Source organism: Symphodus melops (assembly GCF_947650265.1).
Source record: "Symphodus melops genome assembly, chromosome: 10".
Classification (NCBI taxonomy): Eukaryota; Metazoa; Chordata; class Actinopteri; order Labriformes; family Labridae; genus Symphodus; species Symphodus melops.
Window position 1 is genome coordinate 25,476,130 of NC_136700.1, and position 12,485 is coordinate 25,488,614.

Below are 12,485 nucleotides of genomic sequence, written 5' to 3' on the forward strand. Positions count from 1 at the left end.
GTATTGCAGCTGATGGCAGGTCTTGTAGAAGATCTCTGCTCCTCAGGTTCTCCTTACAGTGATCTACTGAAGTCACTGCGTATGTTCAGCGCTGGACATACCCCCAAACGTTGGCCGGCAAGATGTGACGCCCTGGTCTCCGATGCTTGATGATGCTCCGACGATCTTCCATCGGCTCCGGTCCGGCTCAGTTCCAACGAACAAAGATCCCGATGCTGCCAATCAGCTGTGTCCCTCGCCGCTATTGTGAGTCACGCTGCTCCCCAGTGACAATGAGACGCCGTCCCTAATTAACACGCCGCTTCCAGTGTACAAACGAATGCGTTTCGATCTAATTGTAGGGACTAATTCTTAGCTTAGCCGCTACCGGCAGGTAGTGGGCACGAAGTGTCTGACGTGTACTCAGTTTGAACTAAAATAAAATAAACAAAGTCATAAGTCGCCTTAAATAACTCAAAACGCTCAAAAAATACAAAGAAAATCAGAGCACAGTTGAAACTATTTGCTCCTTCCACTCGAAGGCCGACCGCGGACAGAGCTCCATGAGGCGCTCAGGATCGAATCCGACTCTACCCAAACAAAATGGCCAATATTCATACCAGAATATTTCTCTGTATTGTACACATCTCTTTCATTGCTGCAGTGTTACTTACACTTACTAGTTTGTAGCTATAAACATATTTACAATATCGTCACTTTTTCTTTTCTGCAGCCCATCTGTCCCTTTCAGTGTCGTGAAAGCCAGACTGATGTCATTACTTTAACCATGCCAATAAAATAACATTAATATTACAGTTATTTTCATCAGTGTAAAAATAACATTAACGTTACCGATGTTGTACCACCTTACTCCCTTAGCAAAAAGAAGTCATAGTTTGTGTTTGTCAACACAACTCAACTCAAATAAACGATATAAATGAGGATTGTTCATAAAGTCGATGAAAAAACAAGCCAGACTTACGTTTGAGTAGTTGGATATATGTTATTAAAGTTGTGAAAAAGGTGACGATAAACTGTTGATACGGAGTTCTCTTAACTTTGTGATGAAGATCCTGCACTGACTGTCGGACTGTCACTCAAACCTGAAGAAACGGGTCTCCTTACCTTTACCAAAAGGGTGAAACAGCGCCCCCCAAATCTCCATAGTGGCCAAAAGTATATTACATCCGTAGTGATAAGAACTACCAGAGAGAATGAATGGTAAAAGTTAAGGAAATTAAGGACTGCTATTTCAACATAAGAATGAATTTTAGTATTTTATTGCATTTTCTGCTGAAATTCTCACGACCACAACTCGTCCAGTTCTGACTGAATGTATGTTCTGATTTAAACAGAGTAAAATGAAAATATTCAGGAAAACTTACTTACTCGCTTACTGTCAGAAAAACGTGCTGTGTGCTTTTATTTTGAAATACAGTAAGGCCCTTCTAGTAGATGTACAAAGTTAGGCACAGAAACAGGAAGTGGTTAGGGATCCCAAAGTGAGGTCAAACAGCTCAAAGGAACGGTAACAGAGGTCGATGTGTGACGTCATCAGGTGGATCTGACTTTGTTCAAGTGAATAAAGATTCACAAATACAAGTAGAAACAACAACATGTTATTTAAGAAGCCGGCTTTATTCAGTCACACTCACGAGTGCCTCCCTGCGAGGTTTTTTTTTAACTGACGTCATTACAGCACGAAATCAGTCATCCATTAAAGCTGAGCCTGGATCAACAGCGCCCCCGTGTGGCTGAAAGGAGAATCAGAAACATGACAGGTTAGGGTTCGGATGTTCACAAACATCCAGAGAACTTCAAACATCCCAGAAGAGATTCAGGATCCTTCTCGGAGCGACTCGGAGCCAGGAAGAGACGCAGACCTTATCTTTCGTTTACACCCTAACCGATTCATTCACCAACCCAAACAATCTTCCAATATTAGCACATCCAGTGACTCAGAGCCTCGGACCGTACAGGAGGCTCGTCCTCTGAAACCTTCAGACTCAGAGCCTTGGACCGTACGGGAGGCTCTGAAACCTTCAGACTCAGAGCCTCGGACCGTACGGGAGGCTCGTCCTCTGAAACCTTCAGACTCAGAGCCTTGGACCGTACGGGAGGCTCGTCCTCTGAAACCTTCAGGCTCAGAGTCAAATGGAGCTTTGAACTCGTACCTTGAGTGTGTCTGCAGCATGGCTGGCTGCAGTTGGCTCGATGTTGGGGACGGAGAGTATGGCGCACAGCTGAGCCTTCTTCTTCTCCAGAGTGTTCCTCAGCACCTCCACCTTCCTCTCCAGCACCATCGTCTTCAGCCCAGCCTGCTGCTGTGCATCCAGTAAGGCCGCCGTCTGCTTCCTCTTCAGCTCGTCGCGCTCCTGCTCACCCTGCCGGAAAACAAAAGGCTAACTTTACGGAGAGCTGGCAGGCGGCGTGAAGGGAAAAGTGGTGAGTGTGGTTACCTTCTGGACGGCAAGCTCCAGCTCCAGATGCTCCATGTCCAGCTCATCCAGCTCCTTTTCCATGACCTTCACTCGCCCTCTACTTTTCTGTCACACACATCAGCAGCCTTACTTTGAAACCACTTCATGACATCACAAAGGGCAGTAGCCCCTCCCCTTCATGACATCACAAAGGGCAGTAGCCCCTTTCCTTCATGACATCACAAAGGGCAGTAGCCCCTTCCCTTCATGACATCACAAAGGGCAGTAGCCCCTCCCCTTCATGACATCACAAAGGGCAGTAGCCCCTTCCCTTCATGACATCACAAAGGGCAGTAGCCCCTCCCCTTCATGACATCACAAAGGGCAGTAGCCCCTCCCCCAGCTGGCTGAACGTACCATGATCTGGCTCCACTCCTTGTCCAGTTTTTCCAGATGCTTCTGGAGCTGTGGGAGCTTCTGCTGGGACTCCTGCAGAGCCGTCTGCAGACCATCCTTCTCCTGCCTGTCTGCTGCCAGCTCCCTCTCCTCTTTGTGCACCTCCTTCTTCAGCTGCTCCTGCTCCTCCTAAAGGACCACACACACACACACACACACACACACACACACAGTGTCTCCTCCTGCAGGACCACACACTCTGTCCCACAGCTTCTCAGATTATCAGGGGGCGGGGCCTCCTCGTCGATACAAAGTGGAGGCTTACTACAACACTACTGCAGTGTCCAATCAGAATGATCCTCAGTGGAAAAGGGGGCGTGTCTGTAAATAGAAAGCCTTCTGTGCTAAAATCAGAGACTTGAGACAGGAGGAGCACCCTGACCCGCTGCTCCTGGTCCCATGCTGCTGGATTCTAATAGATAAGAGTCCGTGGTGGATTGTGGGAGATGAGAGCGTGTGGCGTGGGCGGCGTGTTGGGCGGCGTGATGCCTTTGTGTCACCTTGTGTTGCAGCAGCAGGAGCCGTTTCTCCTGAATCTCGGAGAAGATGAGGACGGCCTGTTTACGCTCTCGGTCCTGATCCTCCACCTGAGTGGCGACGCGACTTTTCCATCGCTCGTCCACCTCCTGGATCTCCTCGCTCTTCTCTTTCTCGTGCTCGTCCAGCGCACGCTGCCTTTTCTCATGAAAGTTCACCGCCATGTCTGTTTGGAGAAAAACACGGGGACGGTTTGACGAGACAGGCCGGGGTTTTTGTTCCCAGCTCAGAAAACAGGATGTGTGCTGGTTCACCTGTGATCCTCCGCTGGTAGTCGTTGTTCAGCTCCATCAGCTCCACCTGATGCTTCTGTCCGGACACGGAGAGACGACACCTTCAGAAATACAACACGCCGCAGGAACCAAAGCGTGACAAACAAAACGCCGCCTCACCAGTTTGAGCTCCTTGATGCGGTTTTCGTCGTCTAACTGCTTCTTCCTGTCGCTGGCCCGCAGGCCGCTCAGCTCCCCCCGCAGACCCACCTCCGTCTGCGTGTTCTGGTTCTGGATCAGCGAGGCGGCCGTGACGGCATCCACCTTCAGGCCTGACACGGTGGCGTGCTGTTCGGCCAGGACGTGCTTCAGCTTCTGCTTGTGCACCTGAAGGGGGCGGCGTTCAGGTGTGACATTAAGGACTCACCTCTTTGAAAGGAGCGGTAACAAGAGACCATGCTGCGTAAACAGCTGTTTGGATTCCAACCTGCAGCCATCGCCTCTGTTCACGTGGCGTGCATCATAACCGAGGCTATCAGACTCTGTCAAATTATTCATTCCCCCCCCGCTGAATTTCAACAATTAATCCTGAATAATTCCATTGTTAGTGATTTTATTTTGAAAGGTTGTGCTTTCTTGCTTCACTTTGCTGTCTGATTCAACCCTGCTTTTATTTTGAAATTAAGTAAGGATCTCCTGGTGGAATGAACTGAAAACAGCGACTTTGATTGGACGTTACTTCCTGTTTAAAGAAATGTACTGGTTGCCTGTTCAGACTCCAAACACACTCAAAGATGGTGGAATCACATGTAGCTCAACTGTGTGTCGGTCTGTGCAGCTCACATTGATCTCCACCCGGTGGCGCTCCTTGGCCTCCTCCTTCTCCCTCAGTCTGACCCTCAGCCTCGCCTTCACCTCCTCCAGTCTCATCTTGGAGATTTCCCAGGATGCCTGTTCCTTGTCCCTCTCCAGCTGGGAGTAGATCCTCTCCTCCCGCTCTCTGTCCAGCTCCTCCCGGAGGCGAATGATGTGCTCCTCCAGCTGCCGGGGGGGAGAGAGAGAGAGAGAGAGAGACAGAGAGAGAGAGAGAGAGAGAGAGAGAGAGAGAGAGAGAGAGAGAGAGAGAGAGAGAGAGAGACAGAGAGAGAGAGAGAGAGAGAGAGACAGAGAGAGAGAGAGAGAGAGAGACAGAGAGAGAGAGAGAGAGAGAGAGAGAGAGAGAGACAGAGAGAGAGAGAGAGAGAGAGAGACAGAGAGAGAGAGAGAGAGAGAGAGACAGAGAGAGAGAGAGAGAGAGAGAGAGAGACAGAGAGAGAGAGAGACAGAGAGAGAGAGAGAGAGAGCCGGCCAATCAGAGCAGAATACAAATACTGAGAGTGTGAAGCTCAGAGGGAAGTTCTGGGATCTGTTCACAATGAACCGTGGAGCGGCAGAAGTTCACATCTGCACGGGTTCAATAAAGACAAATAATCAAGTTCTCTTCTCCCCACATGAACCTTCCACTATCACAGCTGCATCTAACCCTAACTGCTGAGGTGCCCTCGAGCAAGGCACCAGAGTGTGTGTGTGTGTGTGTGTGTGTGTGTAAACAGAATTACCCTCAGGAGTTAAATGAAGTATATCCAAATCTAATCTGCTGTATTTTCTACAAAGACACAGGATGGTTCCTGTTTCTGTCAGGACATCATCAGCGTTCTTTGCTCAGCTTACAAGGAGCTGAATTCAGTTCAGTCTGGTCATTCTAACTTGTGACTGTGACCAACAAATGATAGATACCTAAATTCCTCAAGGTGTCTGCTTTCTTTAAGTGAAGATTTCAAGTGTGCGTGATACTTTTACAAAGTGTGACTTAAAGCATCTTTAGAAGCTGCAGAGAGATGAAGTCAGTGTGAAAGGACTGAAAGAAGCTGCAGAGAGAGGAGTTTGGCGTTTCATGCAACTCTTTAAAACCTAACTCTGAAGAAGATGCTAACGTTAGCTTAGCATGCAGCAGCAGCAGCTCTGACCTGATCTTTGGACATCTCTTTGGTTGAAAGTCCGTCCACCACCGCGGGCTGTTTTCCCTTGGAGGCTTTCTTCTTGCGTTCAGCTTTCTTCGGTGGCTGCAAAATGAAACACAGAGCAGCTAACCGTTAGCTGACTCTGACTGATGCTAAGCTAGCACATTGTAAACGCTATTTCTGTAACTTCTCGAGTTTTTCTCACCATCCTGCGGCTTCGTGGATCCTTGTTGTCACTTTAAATCACGTATTTAAATCAGCAGAAAGTACGAGCTGCAGCTTCACGACTCTGTTAACTGCAATAAACAAAAGGGCGTTGTCATGGCAACGGCGTCTCTTGAAAAATGCTTCTTCTTTATTTTAAACAAAATTAAAGGGAACTATATTGTACAATAATATAATACGATTATGGTAAATAGAAAATAAATAATAAGGAATCATTCTGAAATGTAAATTGAAATGAGATTCACGTGGTTCATGATTCTGCCAGTTAAAGGGACGTTTGATTCAGCTGGGCTCTTCAGTAAGGTCATTAATAGTAAACACAACGATGAGCCTGCTCCTTTGTAATGTCAACAGACAAACTGTAGTATCATGAAACCATTGCAATACCATGTCCATAGTGATTCTAAATGTGCATTGTGACATCTAGTTATATAATTACATTTTATAATGAAGACAACAATCTTCTCTAGGGCCGGGAATAGTAGTCTTTAATTTCCTTAACTTTTACCATTCATTCTCTCTGGTAGTTCTTATCACTACGGATGTAATATACTTTTGGCCACTATGGAGATTTGGGGGGCGCTGTTTCCCCCGTTTGGTAAAGGTAAGGCGACCCCGTTTCTTCAGGTTTGAGTGACAGTCCGACAGTCAGTGCAGGATCTTCATCACAAAGTGAAGAGAACTCCGTATCAACAGTTTATCGTCACCTTTTTCACAACTTTAATAACATATATCCAACTACTCAAACGTAAGTCTGGCTTGTTTTTTCATAGACTTTATTAACAATCCTCATTTATATCTTAAAACCTGTTTAATAGTAGTTGAGTTGTGTTGACAAAATACGAACTATGATTTATTTTTGCTAAGGTAGCAAGGTGGTACAATATCGGTAACGTTAATGTTATTTTTACACTGATGAAAATAACTTGTTAACTGTAATATTAATGTTATTTTATTGATTATTGACGACTGTAATAAAACAATTTCTCTCCTGCTGATAGTGACAAAAAAATCCTTTTTGTTTGAACCTTTCACGGTTTTTTACTCATATAATCATTGTGTCAGGTTAATAGTTTTTTTTATACAACAATAGCTTACATGAAAGATTCAATTGAATTGCCATGATACCCTTATAAGGTATCACATCAAATAATGACTCTATCTGGTGTGTAAGTGTTATTACCTCGTCATTAAAAATGCAGGTTATTTTATATACATCAGTAACACTGTTGATATAACAGCTTGATTACGCTTTGATTAATATAACAAATATACATTGTGTTCTGCTGTGCACAGGAGATAATGAAGAAGACAGTTGACTTCTTTCCAGGAAGGGCAACAGTGTCCTTCAGGAAGGGTCCGTCAGGCCATGTTCGCCAGGACCCCTCTGACGAGGCCATGAGGATAAAAAAAATAAATCCCTCCCTTCAGGACAAGTCCCCTCCTCAAAAACAGGACCAGGTGAGAACCAATGCTCTCACTCTGGTTTTTCAACGTGGAGGCGATGTGTCAGACCACCAGGAGGTAATGGGCGAGTAAAACTGGAAAAACAGCAGCATCAGAAAAAGATGAGCAGGAACTGTTCTGCCTGTGGTCAGCCAAAGTCCAGATATGTTGGGGATGGCTGTTCAGTTCATTTCTTTTATCAGTGCCCAGTTGTAAAGTACTTTTATTGTTCAACGAAGGTTTTTAAGATCTATGAACATGAATGCCTTAAGAACCCCAGGATGTCCTTTGAGGACTTTGCTGCGTCTCCGTTTTTTGAGCGGGAGCTGGATGCTGCCAAACAGAGGGGGGCAGAATGGAGAAAGGTGGCAGAGCAGAGGGCAAAGAGGAAGTCGTCATTGCAGCTGCCGACTGGTCGTCTGTGCAGGTTCTGTCACCAGCCACTAAAACAGGGTCCTCATATACATGCATCCTTCCCGGGGGGGCCAGGAAAGTCCATTTACTGCCCCTCCAGAGTGTTCTCCATGTACAGGGCACAGGGCATGGTTAAAGAAATGACCTGGGCAGAGTTTCATCAGTCTGGCTTTCACGACACTGAAAGGGACAGATGGGCTGCAGAAAAGAAAAAGTGACTGCTTTTTGCCCCACTATTGTAAATATGTTTATAGCTACAAACCTTGTATATACTACTGTGTATTTCTCTTTGTGTTCATTTATTGTTCATATCATTTTGTGTGATTTAGAATTCAGAAAGGTTTTTATAATAGATTTTGTATGTATAATAAAATATTGTGAAGGCATTTCTGCTTTACTGTATTTTCTTCATATTGGAACTGAAAAGAAACTCACTAAATTTACTTGTTTCTTGTACATTTCAGGTCATTGTTATTTACAGGACAGGATATTGTCAAACTGAGATGTACAGTATTTGATTAAAATTAAACTTGATATTGTAATTTAGTAAATAACACTGCAGCAGTATTTGAGGATGTTTCTTACCATCATTTAGAGGGAAACAGCTATTTATGAAAGAGATGTGTACAATATAGAGAAATATTCTGGTATGAATATTGGCCATTTTGTTTGGGCAGAGTCGGATTCGATCCTGCACCGTCCCGGTGATTGTAAGAAACATCCTCAAATACTGCTGCAGTGTTATTTACTAAATTACAATATCCAATTATCCAAACAAAGCCCAATTCTAATCAAATACTGTACATTGTTTTTGACAATATCCTGTCCTGTAAATAACAATGACCTGAAATGTACAAGAACAGTCCCTAAGAAAATTTAGTGAATTTCTTTTCAGTTCCAATATGAAGAAAATACAGTAAAGCAGAAATGCCTTGACAATATTTTATTATACACACAAGATATATTATAAAAACCTTTCTGAATTCTAAATCACACAAAATGATATGAACAATAAATGAACACAAAGAGAAATACACAGTAGTATATACAAGGTTTGTAGCTATAAACATATTTACAATAGTGGGGCAAAAAGCAGTCACTTTTTCTTTTCTGCAGCCCATCTGTCCCTTTCAGTGTCGTGAAAGCCAGACTGATGAAACTCTGCCCAGGTCATTTCTTTAACCATGCCCTGTGCCCTGTACATGGAGAACACTCTGGAGGGGCAGTAAATGGACTTTCCTGGCCCCCCCGGGAAGGATGCATGTATATGAGGGCTGCTCGGACCCTGTTTTAGTGGCTGGTGACAGAACCTGCACAGACGACCTGTCGGCAGCTGCAATGATGACTTCCTCTTTGCCCTCTGCTCTGCCACCTTTCTCCATTCTGCCCCCCTCTGTTTGGCAGCATCCAGCTCCCGCTCAAAAAACGGAGACGCAGCAAAGTCCTCAAAGGACATCCTGGGGTTTTTAAGGCCTTCGTGTTTATAGATCTTAAAAACCTTCGTTGAACAGTAAAAGTACTTTACAACTGGGCTCTGATAAAAGAAATGAACTGAAGAGCCATCCCCAAGATATCTGGACTTCGGCTGACCACAAGCAGAACAGTTCCTGGTCATCTTTTTCTGATGCTGTTGTTGATGTTGCTGCTGTTTTTCCAGGATCTCTGTCACAATGTTCTCTACGGTCGTACGGCTCAGTGTCTCCTCCTGGGGAGGGGTCACAGGTGGAGGGTTGACAGCAGCTGGAGGAAGGATTGTGACAGGAACGCTGACTGTCTGGCTGCTTGTGGTCAAACTCTGCCATAGCTGCTGCGTTTCCAAAACTTTCTCTGGGCTGGTGTTGAGGGAGGAGCTGGTGTTTTTTAATTTTGCCAGATGTTTTACGTATCTTGAGATATGCTGGCATGTGGTAGGATGGAGAAGGCTGTTTGGATCAGTGCATGCCCTGTGCACCATGGCAGCATAGTCTCTGTCAACCTGCTTTAACAGGTCCTTAGCTCCATGGTGCTTCATGAGGAGTCCATCGATGGCAGCTCTCATGGGCTCTGTCCATCGGCTGTGGTCCAGGACCAGAACCCGACCTCCTGTCTTAATGGGACCAGTGCGAGCGGCCCGGGGAGAGGAGGATACAGGAAGCAGAGCAGGCAAGTCTGAAAATAACAATGCACAACAATGTTAAACAAGTTGACCATTAGGACTTAAACATGTGAAAATGTGATGTCAAAACAAATTAACAGTTCAATGTGTTGCATTTTTATATCTTCTTATAGCTTTTATATTAAAATACAGAGTGTAGTTTGACTGACCTGTGTCCATCGAAGCCACTGTTTCTGCTTTGACTGTGGCAGATGTGGTTGAAGAAAAGGGCCTGGACTGGGACAGGATCGGCACAGATCCCACTGGATCCTCCGGGGCGGTTCCACTTGTTTCCTGAATAGAGGCATTAAATAAAGAGATGAGTAAAGCTGTCTCTCTGTGAATCAGTAATTAGCAGTTTGATGTTAATGAAGATCACCTGAGAGTCTGTGCCGGCTTCAGCAGTAGAACAAGGATGCACTTCATCCTGGACCAAGGACTGTTGCTGTGTCTCCATGGCTCGAGGAATTGAAATGGCGGGTGGCTCCTTGTTCTTTTCAAACCTCAGGTAAACACGACGGCAGCCTGGCTCCACATACTGCAGCCCAAACCTCTCTCCCCTGTGTCCCTGTTAGAAACCCGAATGGCTGGATATTTCGCCTTTCCAATCACATTTTGAGAAGCAGTGTTCAGCTGGGCAATTAAAAGAGGATCAAACACAGCAGGCAGCTCCACACCTGGCAGCTTCAGGTCCACCAGCCTCTGGAAGTTCCAGCGCGCCACTCCAGTCATGGCCTGGGCCTGAAACAGTTCACAGGAAACCCGGTTGCCTGTCACCCACTGGGCTTGGTGGAAGTGGAAGCCTTCCTGCTGCGATGTGCCTCTCACAGGGATCCAAACAGGTACAGCAGCTCCCTCCCCCTTGGTGTAATTGAGCTGCAAGGTGCCACCGTACCTGTATAAGATACCCTCCCCGACCTCTGGGTCACTCAGGCAGCCTCTCAGGATGTGGATGCGCTGAATCTTCCACACCTTCAGCATGGAGGCCTTGAAGAGATGAACATCATTTGTATCCTTTGCCAGGTAAAAGTGATGCATGACATCCTCAACTCTCAGCAGCAGCTCTCTGGACTGTGGCACCTTCGTCCTGCAGTGCTCTCTGATGTGCTGCTTGGTGGGATTAGCAGGAGAGAGCCCACAGAATGTGTACGCATCCTTGAGCTGTTGGAGGTCACCCTGGTCCACAACAAGAAACGCTGCAGACAGGAACTGGCAAAAGGAGCTGTACAGAGGATGGTGCTCAGAGACACACTCTCTGGTGAAACGTCGCATGCAGTGAAACAAGTCCAACTTGATGGTGATGTCTTTGTTAAACTTGCTCCTTGATGCGCAGGTGTTCATCAGGTTTCCTGAGGTTGCCTCTTTCACCACAGCCTCTGTTGTCCTCCAGCTGTCCCACAAGAGGTGCTCCTGAGCCTGAGAGTCCAGGACCTTAAAGGCTGCACAGCAGTCCCTAAAACATTGAAAAGAAACTTAAATTAAAGTCTTCTTTATTGTGACACCTTAAATAAAACTTGAATAAAAGTCAAATACATTTGTGATGGAAAATGTGTTCTCTATACCTGTCCACCCACTGGAAGTTGGCCTTCTCCACTCCAGCTTCAGCGTAGCGGTGAGACAGACCCTCATACATGGGATGAAGGGACCGATCACACTCCGACTGCAGCATCACCCAGCTCAGGATCATCCAGTTCTCATTCATGATGGCGTAGGAAGACATTGTGCCAGATGAAAGCACCACCTTCCTCGCCACTTTGCGGGTGTGATCTGACCTGAGTGCCTGTCCAAAAGTCCCCTGTAACACCAGAGTGAGGAGCTGCTCCTGCTGCTCATATTCACTGATCACGCAGTCGACTAGGTAGTGAGAGGACACAGACACTCCACACCAGCCATTAGGATCCGAGTATCCACCGAAGGGAGCAGGAGTGTCTGTCTGTCTGAGAAGCCCAGTGATGGTCCTCTGGCCGTAGACTCCTGCTTCAGCATCCCTGATGTTCTGGACACTTTGCAGGTAGGCCAAGTGAGCTCTCTCATATTTTAAATGGAGCGCCTCTGCCAGCTGTTTGGACATGTCCTCTGCTGACCTGCCGCTGCGCCTCAGCTCATCCATCACCGATCTACAGATGGCTTTTTTAAAAGTCAGGAAAGCTGGCACTATGACGCTGATGCGCTTCGGTAGCTTCTCCAGCCATTGTGGTTTGTCAGCATGCCAGAACTTCTTACAGGCCTTGCAGGTGAGTCGCGAGGCGAGGATGTAGTACTGACCGGTCGTGCCAATGATGACTCTTGGACGGCCAACACCAGAAGAAGCTACCAGGGGGTTGGAACAACCATAGAGACATGGCAACACATAGTTGTTTCTCACTCTCTCCATGATTTGGTGCTCCGGCTTCCAGATGAAAAACGGATGAAGCTGAAAGTACTTAGGCGAAGGCAGATCATAGACTGGGTCTATGAGCTCAGGCTGAGGTGGATGGCGCCACAGGGACAGCATGTTCATTGGATGACGAACTGGACGCGACCCTGGCCACAACCCCAGTGTTTCCAGCTCATTTTTCATCCAGATTTTCTGCTGTTGGGAGCAGTTCCACGTTGCAACATCCTGATCATAGGCAGGTACAGTGATCTTAGGCTGCGGGACAGGAGGCTCTCCCTGTGCTTC

At 46.4% G+C, this 12,485-nt stretch overlaps 2 protein-coding genes across 6 annotated transcripts; both read right to left on the minus strand.

The window, feature by feature from the left end:
- Window positions 1-1,685: 1,685 nt before the first annotated feature.
- LOC306830050 (dynein regulatory complex subunit 4-like) lies at window positions 1,686-5,895 on the minus strand (the record flags this gene model as incomplete). The annotated part of the gene is made up of 10 exons (XM_079353271.1): window positions 5,810-5,895; window positions 5,611-5,706; window positions 4,448-4,645; window positions 3,785-3,991; window positions 3,647-3,701; window positions 3,356-3,558; window positions 2,817-2,984; window positions 2,439-2,525; window positions 2,154-2,363; window positions 1,686-1,733 (listed from the first exon to the last, which is right to left on the minus strand). The coding sequence occupies exons 1-10, from the start codon at window positions 5,810-5,812 to the stop codon at window positions 1,686-1,688; spliced, it is 1,275 nt and encodes a 424-aa protein (XP_079209397.1). The 5' UTR covers window positions 5,813-5,895.
- Window positions 5,896-8,696: 2,801 nt separating this feature from the next.
- Window positions 8,697-11,642, minus strand: LOC306830846 (uncharacterized protein). 5 transcript variants are annotated; one of them, XM_079354556.1, is made up of 4 exons: window positions 11,398-11,642; window positions 10,203-11,276; window positions 9,994-10,117; window positions 9,577-9,837 (listed from the first exon to the last, which is right to left on the minus strand). In XM_079354556.1, the coding sequence occupies exons 1-2, from the start codon at window positions 11,541-11,543 to the stop codon at window positions 10,328-10,330; spliced, it is 1,095 nt and encodes a 364-aa protein (XP_079210682.1). In that variant the 5' UTR covers window positions 11,544-11,642; the 3' UTR covers window positions 9,577-9,837; window positions 9,994-10,117; window positions 10,203-10,327. The 5 variants fall into 5 exon arrangements, with proteins under 5 accessions (XP_079210680.1, XP_079210682.1, XP_079210681.1 ...); XM_079354555.1 differs by having other exon boundaries at window positions 11,386-11,642; XM_079354557.1 differs by having other exon boundaries at window positions 11,357-11,477.
- Window positions 11,643-12,485: the final 843 nt, after the last annotated feature.

Bases quoted from the DNA above. Each gene is read 5' to 3' on its own strand.
- LOC306830846 (XM_079354554.1), bottom strand. From the start codon at position 10,280: ATGGAGACACAGCAACAGTCCTTGGTCCAGGATGAAGTGCATCCTTGT. The intron at 10,118-10,202 runs GTGATCTTCATT...GCCTCTATTCAG, and splicing joins AAGCCGGCACAGACTCTCAG to GAAACAAGTGGAACCGCCCC. The intron at 9,838-9,993 runs GTCAGTCAAACT...TGTTATTTTCAG, and splicing joins AGTGGCTTCGATGGACACAG to ACTTGCCTGCTCTGCTTCCT.